This window comes from Syngnathus floridae, chromosome 14 (genome assembly GCF_059516105.1).
Source record: "Syngnathus floridae isolate MCC-2025c chromosome 14, RoL_Sflo_1.0, whole genome shotgun sequence".
In the NCBI taxonomy this organism is placed as follows: Eukaryota; Metazoa; Chordata; class Actinopteri; order Syngnathiformes; family Syngnathidae; genus Syngnathus; species Syngnathus floridae.
In genome coordinates this window covers 1859976-1873851 of record NC_142426.1, presented here as the reverse complement: position 1 = coordinate 1873851, position 13876 = coordinate 1859976, and the positions used below count along the sequence as shown (strand labels likewise).

Here is a 13876-nt window from a genome sequence, read left to right as displayed (position 1 = left end):
ATTGATTTGGTACACTATTGGATCTTGTTTGTCGATTTATGCCAGTGACGTATAGTGACAGGCATAGCGATGACGTGCACGAGATGACAAGTTCACCGCCACTTTTATATTATACATCGAGACGAATCTCGATTTAGGCTAAGTGACAACAGGGCTTCCGGATGGCTCAGTGTGTGTTTTCATTCCATCGCATTGGTCACCGTGTGCGCCACGTGCCGCACCTTAACCTTGTATCAGCGACATCATTGTGATTTCTACGGCAATAAAGTTGAGAGAAACCAGGGGTTACAGTCGACCCTTGGCCTTTCTAATGCTTGACCAGGGGTGCTGTCGGTCAGTCTGTCAACAGTCTGCCCCCATGCTGGCCTTGGTGGTATGAGGAATTTGAACATGCCCCGGGCCAGGCTCCCTCCTCAGCCCCACCGTCTCCTCTGCCAGCGTCCTTCTCTCGTCTGCTCGTTGAGCGGCCTACGATCATGTTTCCGCTCTCTGGCCCGTGCGGATAGCATTGATGCTCCCTCAGATGGCTCCCTCTGACCCCCCCATTGCATTACAGCAGTGTACCCTGAATATGCCCTGGCATTTGTGGAATTGTTTATCTTTGGTGGGTTGAATTTTTCTTTACGATAATACTGATGAGGAGAGATTGTCACAACTTTGGGTCATCTTTCACTTAAACTTTCTGTCTTGATAAAACATCGCAAGTGAATCGACATTTGCCATTGAATTGATCCGTTTTCAAAGGAAACCACGTTTGTCAGTGCGGCACCTCTCACCGGTTACACAAACATGGCCGACATATCTGACGTCGGACGAACGAGTCACCCTCCTCCTTTTAGACTGTTGCGCTTGGCTGCGCAAGATTCAACAGACTGATTCTTTATCGTATCAATAGTGTATTACCATTAAACGCTTTGCCGGCTCTCGGTCGAAACCTAAGCCGTGCGGTGCCGGGTGAGAGATGTTTCTCTGTACTGTGTTTTTTGCTCATTAAAACGGGCCTATGTAATCCACACACATGTCACTATGCCGCGTATGTGCGTGGTGAAACCAAAGCTGGCGACGGGGATTAAGATGCTTTTTCCTGAGAAGATGCGAGGCGATGACCAATTGCGGCTGTTTGCCAAGACGGGAATGACGCAGCAGCAGCAGCCTCTGTGGCATTAATGGGTGTCTCCTACCTCATTATCACATTGCCGCGCACGTGTAATCCTATCCACGCACATCACAGATATGATTTAAAAATACAGAAGCACGTGCTGAAAACCTGCGGCCTTGTGAGAAACTCATTCGGGCTGCTCCATGTTCATGCCACATTGTGTGAAATGATGGAATTATCATCATGTTGCAATGGTAAGATTGAATTCCTTCAATTCCTCCATTTGGAGTTTGTTAGGCCGTTTGTCAAATATTTTCAATCCAGCAAGCAGACTGGTACCCTAGCTTCTGCTATTTTGTTCCTTCTCTTACGACACTTTTCTGTTTTCCGGTGGTCTGGCTCCCTCATGGCACCACGCTGTCTCTCACTGGTCAGTCTTGGTTTTACGACAGTCATCTGCTTTGAGAAAAGGCTCGCGGTTTTCCGTGGAGCTATCCTTATTTATACAACAGTTTTCTGACCGAGCAAATCATTCCTTTACTGATGGTATATAGTACGACAGCAGATTTAAACGTGACATTTGGCCTCACACGAATTGCAACCATTATCATCGACGGCCGGCCCGTGGTTAGCAAACACGACTACAGGTTGTCAGACAGAAGCACATTTTTGGCCGACAGGATAGCATAGCTAACGAGCGAGCGAGGGCGCGCTTGTCACTTAACATTTACGGATGACATTAACTTTGCTCGGCTAAATAACGTTGTCATGTAATGCGACTCGACATGAAGTCATCTAATCAACCAGTTTGCTCTTGGAAAGTGTAATAGGAAAGTAAACTTCATGTGTCTCATTTTTTTCAATCAATGTCGATGACGACGATGCTTTGGCAAGTCAGCATCTCCGAGCTCCACGGCTACCGTCATCGCTATTTGTGTTGGAAGAGCAAAAGAACTGATCTAATAGCAAATAAGTCATCATTTGTTGTGACTTGTAACTACTAGATGGCACTTTTTAGAACTAAAGCAATATCAGCTATAATTCGCTTTGGTCATTTTGTGAGTACACATCGGGACAGCATTTCTCCGGTGTGTTACTTTTTAAAAACGACTTAAGATGTGTAAAATTAGGATGTGTGTATCCCCCTTTAAATGCCGTATTCATTTTATATTGAACCGTCATCTGCACTTTACGAAATGTCTTTTTAAGCAGCATCAAGGGATTCATAACTGTGCTTGTTTTGTTCTGTGTTGCTTCTTTTAAGTTGTTCCCAACACTTGTTTTATTTTGTTTTTGTTTTGTTTTCATTTCCATCCATTCTCCTCCTGAGAATTGATTTGTTGATTCTGAGTAGTGTCGTGTCTGTTTTTTTTTTTTTTTTTTTTTTTTTTTTTTTTTTTTAAAGTTTAACTTGAAGGTTTAGACTGCTCGGTTAACATCTCGCATAAGTCTCCAATAAGAAAGCCATTAAGTGTTAGTTGCCAAGTGGCTAACTGCCATATGCTTGTCACTTGTGATCAAAAGGTAAAATGTTATGCAAGTGTGTAATGTTTTCAATGTTTACATTAGTGGTAAAAGTCATAAAAAAAGCAATAATCTCATTTAGGGTAACTTTTATTTTGCTTAGCCCTTAAAAAGATTCAAATTGGAAAGAAACTGCAGTTTCAGGTTCCAACTTTCGGAATAAAAAACTTGCTAACACATGATGACACTTCTATCCATGGAAACACTTTGATTTAAAACAGATACCAAGATCAAGAGCCGCTTTGCTGAGCAATAACTAAAAAAGAAAAGAAAAGGCGAATATGAATGATCACATTCATTAGTGACAGATTTCTATTCCTTTTCAACCAAAGGGCATTTTCCATTTTCCCTGCCTGGCTGCCTGGCTGCCTGGCTGCCTGGCTGCCTGGCTGCCTGGCTGCCTGGCTGCCTGGCTGCCTGGCTGCCTGGCTGCCTGGCTGCCTGGCTGCCTGGCTGCCTGGCTGCCTGGCTGCCTGGCTGCCTGCCTGCCTGCCTGCTTGCCTGCCTGCCTGCCTGCCTGCCTGCCTGCCTGCCTGCCTGCGTCAGTGCAGGCTAGGCTGTGTGGTGCCGCATGTCTGTGCTGGGTTTTGGCAAGCGCACTGAAGCCGTGGCTCCCTCACGCTCTAACAATACTGCTCAGTTCAACTCAGACATGCTTACACTCATCTTTCACAATACTGAAATGCCTCAGAAGACCACTGTGTTGCAAAGCGAGGTAACACTATACTTCTGGCTTGAGTCAGACAACTGCCATTTTTACTTTTGACTTTGATATTGTAGAGAGTGCCTCTCCTTAATGATAGTTTAGCGCTCGGTGCCACGCAGAATGTGAAGGGAAGTTGCCTTTTTATGATGAAAACTTGTCACCGGGTCGCCCCGGTGAACATTTTCCAAAGCCATACGCTTTTTGGGATCCTTCCTGCAAAGTTATCCTGGAAAGTATGAAGCTCTGAAGCTGCTATTCTTTGGCCCTATTTCAAAATACTGAGAGCAGCTTCCTAATGGGAGAACTAATGGGAGAATGTGACACAGTAATGATGTGCAGCCCCTGCAGTGTGTGAGCTGAGCTCAAAAGTGGATTCAGGCCCTGTGGAAGAGAGTTGAGTCTTCAAAGCTGCCTTTCTTGGTTACTTGTGTTTTGTTCTCACTCAAAGTGCAGAGCAACCCACAGCAATTGTTTGATTTATCACAGTTGAGGCGGTGGCGGCGGTGGCGGCGGTGGCGCTGAGTCAGCATGAGCGTGGGAGAGCGTTTGACAAAGAACAGAGAAAAGCTGAAAATGATTTGTCAAGAGATTCGGTGTTTCCTTTCACCCTGGATTGTATTCACAAAGGTGGACGTTTGTCAGGTCCATATTCAGAGGACGTTGGAAGAAACGGAAGCGGAAAGATAGAGAAGTGCGCCGACCCAAGGAGCCTAATGAATCCAGATGGTTTTTCAAAATGTCTTCTCCCTTGCCTTCTGCATTATTCAAACTCCCTGTACAAATATTAGTTCTTTTTTGTTAACTCTTTTGGAGTTTGTACATTTTGGGGACTGTCATTTCCGTCTTTCATCGACAAAGTCAATGCTGACAGCTAACAATTAGCACAGAGCGTCACAACTTTCACCGTGCGCTGGCTAACAAAGCTCCCCTGCCCTGGATAAGTGGTCCTCAATTGAAAAGTGAGGCAACAATTGATTTGCAACTTTGAGAGACTGACGGGGCTGCGTGACTGCACTCCTGCCTGAGCAGATTTTAAAATTGGGTGCCATATTGGCACTACTGCGCTGGCATCTTTCTTGTAGTCGTGCCCTTTTGATCTCTGGCTATTAAACTCTCTGCCATCCAAGCCACGTCTTGGTGGACAGAATAACCCCTCCCTCATGCTTCATATAAAATGTTACAACAGGCCTCTGCATGACAATAACATACATCAAATTGCGACATGGATACAGCGACACACAGTCCAATTCAATCAAAGCAATTTCCTTCAATGTACACCGGACAGAGCAACAGTAGAACAAGATATCTGCTAACATGGTGACTTCAGGCCAACTTTAATATAATTATGTGTCATTTGAGTCGGCGGGTATATCTTGTGGTATGGATGTCTTTTGTGCTTGTGGAGCCTTGGGGAGCCTTGTGGAGCCTTGTGGCCCGAGTTGGCAGCAAGCAGACAGACCTCACAGCAGTGGGTGCCCGCTCCGAGAAGCGGAAAGACCCCAAGCTGAACTGCAACCACATTTTTACAAACTATCTGTGATGACCTGTGGTGAACTGCCTTGAGTGATACGTATATATTTTGATGATGGCTATAACCCGCAGACAAGCCTCACAGTCAACAACCCAATCATCAATATGATAACAATGATATCATACGGCAATTATTGCTAATTTTTTTCAGCAACCAGTCACATCTTTTTGTCTTGTTTTGTGATCGTATCAAGTTAAAATGTTAAATTCGAAGAATCTGTCTCCAGTCTGGACAGGGTGACTTTTACGATATTTATTCAAGACACCAACACCAGGTGAAGTAGTGTTAGCCAGTCTCCACCATTTGTCCCTCACTGTAGACAAATTGGGGGCACAGCCACCACTAACAAAGTCCAAACATAGACCTTCATTGTTCCACTCGCACGCTGGCTTCATTTCATTGGGACTTCCAGGGATGCTGGAAGTGAGGCACAGCTCAGAAAGAAACACTCGATAGAATTACGTCAAATTAAATCCCGCTCCACATTTATATATACAAAAAAAAATTCAACAGCCTGAGGCCATTTGTATTTACTAACTAATGCATGAAGAGGGGGGTAGTGAAGTAGTGTTTTCGGGGTGGGCGACAGATGTGCCCCGTAACTCGAGCAAATATTGCTTTCATATGGCATCCAAACTGATGAGCATTCGCCCCACAGTTTGAGGCAGCTGTCCCTATTGTATGGTAGGGACACGTGTGTGTGTGTGCGTGTGTGCGTGTGTGCGCGTGTGCGCGCGTGCGCGCGCGCGTGCGTGCGTGCTATCTACTGAAACATAAAGAGGTCAAATCATACCGCACAATGTCCGCCCGTGTTGTAATCTAAACTCCGGCTTGAATTTAAGAATGTCCAACAAGGCAGCATTATTGCTGAGGACAATAAATGTCTTATCAAGACAAAAGCTTCTTAAGCTCTTCCCAACCAGAAGAAATATTTGGTCTAATTTGTGGAAATGTTTTGGTGGGAGCGGCTGATAATGACACTTGTATTTTGTGGAGTCTTCCACGTGCCCTTTACTAGCCGGCCGGGAGTCCCCGTGGTGTGTCAAACGTATTAGCGCAGCTGTTGAGATTGACCCATGTTATCGTTCTGTCTGAAAGCTGATGATAACATAATGCCCGCGCGGACAAAACCTGTGGCAATTATCATTATACAATGATCACGACGGATTTTGTTTTGAAGGATGAAACAAGAGCGACTTATGCAAACCTTTGTAAACGCAGCGCAGCGGGTTGCGAGGCGATGCGAGGCGGCGCCACCGTTGCTAGTCTTCCTTTATGTCCAGGCATACTTTTAAGTTGACATCACATCCCAGAAGTGTAACTAGCGCGTAGCATCCGCAGCCTGCATACGCAAACCCTTTTAGACATAACATGCCCTCAGTTTGGAAAATGACAATCGCCGAGGTCATTGTTAGGCTCAGAGTGTTTTGTGATTAGGGCTCGAGTCTAAGAGGACTGTTTGGAGTCTGCATTTCTGTCTCACTTGGTGGTCTCCTTACGTATTGGGGCGATGACATCCGAAAAAATGATATCCCCATCATATTCAAAGGAAGATTGACGCTGGTTTTGCAACGCTAATTATTGCTAAGCTTAGTTCTTTGGAGGGAGGCCAGGTTTTGGATACCTAAGCTTGCACTTGAGCTCATTCCTCTCAATCCCTTGCATTTCTCTTTTGTAGACATGTTCCAGTACCTGGTCTCCTTCTCACAAGGACACCTGAGCTCTCTGCTGGAAGGGACCTACGCCCCACTTTCTCGTCAAGCTTTGCCCCACGTGAACAAACTCTTCTCCTCACTCTCCCTTTATCTCCGTGGGGCCAACGTGTCAGTGGAGACGACAGTCCACCATTTTTTTAATAACATCTTCCCCCTCGTCTATACGCGACTCATCAACCCGGGTACGGTAGGCAGCGTGGCGGAGGACACGGAAATGATGGACTGTCTCCGTATGATCAGGCAAGACGTCAACCCTTTCGGCCGGCATCCGGCCGGCATGGTCAAGGAGTTATCCGAGGCCATAAGCGTAGGCCGGCAATTGGGCCTATTCCTGGACAAAGGGCTGGAGGTGCTGAACGCCACTGAACACCTGGCCTTGACGAAAGACTGTCTGAAGGCTCTGGTGAAGATGGTTTACTGCTCCCATTGCCGAGGCTTGACGCTCATCAAACCCTGCGTGGGCTATTGTCTCAATGTCATGCGCGGCTGCTTGGCCAGTATGTCCGAGCTGGATCGGCCTTGGAGGAGGTATAGCGACTTGTTGGAACAGCTGACCCACGCCATGGTGGGCCACCACAGCCTGGAACTGGCGTTGCTGGGAGTACGGGACCACGTGAACGAGGCCTTGCTCTACGCGCAGTTTCACGGCCCGCTCGTCACAGCCACGGTAAGTAATCCGCAACCTCATATACTACTTTGGCACCAGTTCATGTATTGATTGGAAGGGGATTGAAGGCTACTTGTGGATTAGGAGCTATCTTTTTTCCACCCGCATAGAGCAAGATAGAGCGTTGCCGCCGCCGCCACCGCGCACTGCATTAATGCTTGCACAAATTATTCACACAAAAATAGTGTTTATACTGAAAAGAAAACGCAAAGCCAGCGCCAAAGAACGGCAGATGGACGGAGTTGAGGTTAAGGGGGGGAGATTTTCCAAACGAGCAAGGCAGCGAAAGGGCGAAAATTGTAGTTGTTAGCTGGTCGAGTGCCGAACTGACTCTTAATGGAATCCAATGAAGTGGGATTTGTTTGGCTGATGCATGTCATATACTATGATGCAGTCATAGGGTTGGATTGTGACTTATTGCAAGTCTCAAAAGTTGAACGGAAGACTGCCAGAGAGAAAATCGAATTTTCCTTGGATTCAAACACCCTGGCTAGTATTATTGTGCACTGAATCAACATAAGGAAGGGCTCATTATAGGTGTTATGTTCCATTTTGCAATCCTACAAATATGTGACATTTTAAGCAAAGCTCAAATGAACACACGGTTACATCTACCTTGTAATATTCGCCAGCCAAAGTGTGGTACAAATTGTTGTGTTGCGGGAGACCTCAATGAGTTTGATCATCTCAGTTGCACATTGAAGATCATTCCAGAGGAAGGTTCGGTTCTGGTAAGAACGTGACAGATCATCACAAATTCCAAAAACAGCAACACAATATTGGCTGGACGTGCAGACAAAAGCCGGTCAACATGCAGCGGTAACAGAAAGAGAAAGCAATTTTTCTTTGCCTTCTCTTAAGGAACGAACGGTCCAAGTGGGTTGCCAAGCACAGGAACAAATGTGCTGCAGTATTAAACGGGTTTGAAGCAGGCCGTATAAATGAGAGGCAGTCATCTGGAAAACGGCCTTGAGAATTGATGCCAGAAAAGAATGTGTTCCCAATCGGATACCGGTGGCTCCCATTTTCTCCGCTCTTGCATCAAGCCCTCCTCCTTACTGAATTACCGTCTCCTTTGCCAGTTATTCTCAAAATGACACACACCCTGTTAGGATTCTCCAATAATATGTTCTGCATCTTGGAATGCTGCAAGAAGCAGAAGTGCAAAATACATCGATTTCCACATTGAAAGAAAGTGCGCTTCTCGTGCTCGTACCCCATCTAAAATACGAGACGGAATGCGCAGAGAAATGTAGGAGCCGTGTTAGCGGTGGCCTTTTTCAAATCCCAATGTTTGAAGAAAAGCTCGGGGATCTTTCAAGGGAAAGTGTGAAGTCGAACTACTGTGTCAGCGTCCCCACCTTCACCTCGACACCTCCCAGGCAAACACACTTAACGGCCAATTTCTTACGATACATTATCATTAGCATCTTAACGCAAAGTCAATCAAGTGCAAATAGCAGCCAGATCGGACCTACTGTTTACTTTTGTAATGTATATCTTTTACAAGCCAAGCGCGTAGAATACATGATTTATTTACACAAAGTGAAATGAATTCTTGTGACTGTGCGGTTTTTGACTGGGATGTTATCCCCAAGCCCTTTTGCGGTTGCTCTCTGCCACTTAAAGTGATGCACACAACACAGACTCTGCACTATACTGTAACTTGGACCACTAGACTGATACTGCACACGCACACACACACACACACACACACACACACACACACACACACACACACACACACACACACACACACACACACACATCTATCTCGTCTGGCCTTTGACAGTACTAGCAAAAGACTGAAAGGCGGTTATTGATAACGATGCAGCTGGCAATATTATTACTGCTCATGTTGAGATGGAGCATGAGTATGGGTCAAAAGGAGTGCTTATGGATTATAGGGGAGGGAGTCTGTGGTTGGATTATGTTGAGTTGACATCGTTAGGAGAAACAGAAAGAACCTCCTCCAACTTTGGGACCTTTGTGAAAATGATGTCTCCGAGCCTCGGTGGTCCTCTCTGTGGCCTTCAACATTCTCCGCTTCGATTCTGCTGAGCTCAAGAGGCCATTTTTTGCTATAAGATCATCCTTTTTCCAACGTGAAGTGAAATACTCCTCTCCTTGGCACAGCTGGACTGGGTTTTACGTTTGCGTTCGTTTGGGGCGGTGGCGTTTCCATTACAAAATTAGTCATTGCGGGTTAGTGCTCTGGCGTCACTCTTGCGAAGCAGCATTCAATGCGTAAGCCCAAATGAGACATGCTAACGAGTAACAACAATATAGCAGGAGGACGGGGGATTTTGCCGCTGCTTCTATTTCAGTCGGAAGTTTGAATCGAAACATTGAATTGCGGTTTCAATTCCAAAGTCACACGGTATTACGATCACATTTCAATGAACGAGGCCTTGAATTGGAATAGCAATTGCTTGATATTCGCTAAAGAGCCAAGATATTTGGCTGAACCACTTTGTCCTGCCACATGACGACACATTCGTCCGTCTCTCACCGTCCTTTCAATAGGCTCCGTGGTTCACCATTGACGATATACTATATTTCCAATCCAAATATTGCATGCCTGCCCTTCTAAACGTATTTTCCCCTCAGCTTCTCATTCGAGCTTATGTATGTAGCTTGAGGCTTGAAAGAATGGGAATAATGGCTCAAAGGTAGAGGTTGCCATGGTTTCACTTTTACAAACTGCAAACATACTGCTTCATCTGAAAATGTCTTTTCTTTGGTTTATTCGCAGCGTTTAATTTACACTATGCATCATGTTTTTCTGGTTTGGAGTAACGTAACTGAATTGCTGTTTGATCGTTCGGATGCGATATTTGAGTCCAGACAAGGCTCACCGCTACCAAATATTCTCCCGGCCAATCTATACTCATCTTTATAAGTTGTATGCGCCATTGGCATTCTGTCTAAGCCTCAAGCTTCATTAGCTAATGACAGTGGGTGCAGCCTTCGCTCAGACAGCCTCACATATCTTCTTTTTTTTCCTTTTTTTCCCCCTCCACTCTTCCTTTTGGTGCTTGGGGAGTGTAATATGCTGACAATATAAATTAGCCTCCAACACCACAAAAAAGAAATCCCACATGTCGTCTTTATGGTTCCTAACCAAGCAATCACCACATGATTTAATGCCGAGCCATTACATTTGGAGCAGAACATAAGGCGGTGGTCCAGAGGACATGGTTTCTCTCTGTGAACCATGAATCAAAAGGCTGAACTCACGTCACACAAGAAATCATAGTCCAGATATGTATTGGGTCATAAATGAAAGAGCGTCTTGAGTGAATTCAGAGATTTCCTTCCGAGTATGAGCCATGTTTTACAGATAACTGCTGAAAACATAGCAAAAAGTAAGAACGAATGAATGCCGGACTCATTTGTGGAGGTACGGCGGGGCGGGTTTTCTGTGCGCTCAGCAGTTGAGGGTGGTGAGAATGGCTTGACCTTTTTTATTTTTATTTGCTTCTATAAATGTTGACAGAGGAAGACGGATGACCTCATGTCCATTAATTGATTCAATTTGAATGCCAACGAGATGATTCAACACTTCTAGTGCCTCCATTTTGACCGTGCCTTTTGTGCTCACAGAACGTTTTTTTTTCCCTTCTAAATACTTACAAATCTAGTCTCTTTCCAACCACCACCCCAAGCAGTTTCTCCCATTTTCCAGCCTAAATAGCCCATGCCATCCATCCATCCATCCATCCATGTGTGTGTATGTGTGTCTCCAAGACCACAACATCAGCAGCAGCAGCAGCAGCAGCAGCAGCAGCAGCAGCAGCAGCAGCAGCACGAGATACCTGGGTGACCATGGGCCAGATGTCGGGCAGCCTTAAATCTCCACTTGCTAAACTTACTGGAGTCGTTGTAATGCTGTGCAGCTGTGGCTACAGCTGTGACACTTTCATGGATGCCTCCCTCATCTGTGTTAGCATTTTAATGGTAATTGCTGGTTCACTGGGCAGCTTCAAATGGACACAAATTCCTCAATCCACATGCTCTTCATAGCCTCCACTGTATCCCAGACACAAGGAACTCATTTGACCTTATTCTGTCTATTGACCACCTTGTTAGAAAACTCGAGATAGTTTTCCATGCTTTGTGCCTGTAATTCTCCTGATTATGTACTTAAAGATGGGGGGAAAATGTTACTTGCTCAATTCAAAGTAACGCCCATAGTTAGGGGGGAACAATCAAGAAGCGAATGCGGTTACAATGCTGTCTGTGATTAAGGCGGCCGTACCAACGAGCCTGGCCCACCGCCGCCGCCGCCGCCATGTGTCCCTTTGCATGTTTGGTACCCCGCTTGGACCCCAGTTTGAAGCTGGGTGTGGTCGCTCGCTCTCTTCGCTGTGCTATAAACCCTCAAAGTGGAGTGAGTGAAAAAAGTGTTCCCCCCAGTGATTTAGATCTCAAGGACTTGTCCCTGTGATATATTAGGGTCTGAGTCTCATTTTAATTAGCAATGACCTCATTCCAATGCAAGACAAAAATCACAAAGAGGCTGGGAGGGGAGGGGAGGGCGGTGCTGACTGACGGGCCGATTGACATAGCTTACAAAGTGCAAAATTAAGACGACATGAGTTGGGCCCAAAGAAATGGAAATAGTATAATGGCATAAAACTCTTGGGAGAAAATGATGATGGAAGGTGAGGTCATGAACGTAAATCATACAAACAGGTCCAAGGCTTTTTTGGGAGCGGTCAAGAGGAAAGCTCTCACAATTAGCGAGTGATTTGTTCACCATAGGAATGATGTCTATGATGAAGACTGAACAAAGTCATTAACAGCATGGCTTTTCAAGTATATAGTATACACAATGATCCTCATTCAACTGTTGAACAAACACAAAACACTAGTTTTGAGTTAAGCAGCATTGTTAGGTACTTTCAACTTCAGGCTAAAATAATAAACTGACTGACTCTTGATAAAACAAATGATGTTAAAGACAACAACATTGTCATGCTAATAAGTGCGATTTACAGTTGTGGGAAATAGTCTTGCTGTTTCTTGGTTTGGAGAAGAAACATGGTCTGAGTGCCCATCATCCATCATAGAGATACTACGTAGTAGATTATGGATTGGGAGAATGTGTCAGCTCTGAGATGAATGAATATGTGGACAGTGTTGTTTCTCTTCTCTTTCCATCGGAGTCATATACAGTATAATATACATGTCAGCCGCTCACTATGTGGCTTCATGGAGATTCTCCGGAGTTCGAATCGCCCTTTTCTTTCTTATGCCTGCCCCAATGTAGGCAATCAGCTAATGAAGAAGTGTTTCATCAAGCAATTCAATGCTTCTGCTAATGCGTTTTGTTTTCACGTTGTTACTTGCTGAGAGGAACTTGGATGACTCAAAGGTAGCAGTTTGTCATCGGGAGACATGTTTACAGTCCTTAATCCGAGCAAGTCGGTTTGAAAGAAATGTACAAGCTTCCACTTTTCTTTCATTGCTCAGCTTTTTTTTTTTTTCATGTGTTCCCATACAGCCAAGAAAAACACTAATTAACCTTCCCAAAAATAATGTTTACACTATCAATGTCAAATTTATGAAACAGCCATGTGGGACAAATAAAAAACATTTGGGAGTCATTTTGCAAACTGCAACAGCAGCAGTGTTTGTACTCTGTTTCCTTCAGGGAGTTGGTCGTTGTGATGATGTTCCATAAGAGCTATATTCAATTCCCAAAGCGCCGCTAAAATGGCTTTTTTTTTTTTAACAAAGTTCAGGAGCTGCTAATATTAGAAGATTCCAGTTCACAACTCTTATTCTCATTTCAAATACTACCGTAATTGCCGGACTATAAGCCGCACCGGATTATAAGTCGCACCAGCTAAAATTCAGGGATATGTCTTTTTTTTTCTTACATAAACCGCACCGGACTATAAGCCGCACGTGCACACGAGTTTTTTACAAAGAGAGACAGTACATAGAAAGCCTTTTTAACGTTTTAATAACATACTTGAACATGTCTTTCTAAACATTGCCTGTGACGCAGCAGTAGTACCGCAGCAACGCGGAAGTGTGCACGCGAGTTATTAGCAAAGAAAGACTGGACACAGAAAGTTTTTTTTTTAAAGCTTTAATAACATACCTTAACATTTCTTTCCAAACACTGCCTGTGACGTGGCAGTAATACCGCAGTAACACGGAAGTAACAGCAAAGTGACTGACGCGGCGGTAACACAGCAGCAACACAGCAGCAACACGGAAGCACAGCACACAGGGCTGGTTAAAAAAAACATACCAGTAAAAGTAAAAAAAGAGCCGGCTTCATCTTCCTCCTGTGCACTGAAACCATCGAAGTCTTCCTCCTTAGTGTCCGATTGGAAGAGCGTTAGATATCCTTCGCCTCACACTTTCTCAGTCTCTCTTTCGTCGTTGGTTTTATGCATTTCTTCGAGTGTGAAGAGGGTCTGTTCATCCCAATCTTATTCATACACGAAGCGCTAAATTACATTAAACTAGCGAGCGACACGTATAGCTCAAAAGCGGCATCATATGCATTTCTTTTATCCCCCATAATGACGGTTTGTGTATAAAAGCTTCCTGTCTTTGTGTGAATGCGGGTGTGTGCGTGATGCGCGAGACGATCACGTCTTCTTCGGCGCAT

At 44.9% G+C, this 13876-nt stretch overlaps 1 protein-coding gene across 6 annotated transcripts in view; it reads left to right on the top strand.

The window, feature by feature from the left end:
• Positions 1 to 13876, top strand: part of LOC148386927 (glypican-5-like) — a 74764-nt gene that overhangs the window by 17432 nt on the left and 43456 nt on the right. For 5 of the 6 annotated variants that reach the window (XM_088396402.1, XM_088396400.1, XM_088396404.1 and 2 more), the window contains one exon: positions 6539 to 7242. In XM_088396402.1, the coding sequence (XP_088252528.1) occupies positions 6539 to 7242 (704 nt within the window). Of the gene's footprint in view, positions 1 to 3832; positions 4289 to 6538; positions 7243 to 13876 lie in introns of those variants that run through there. The other variant, XM_088396405.1, reaches the window with a different exon arrangement.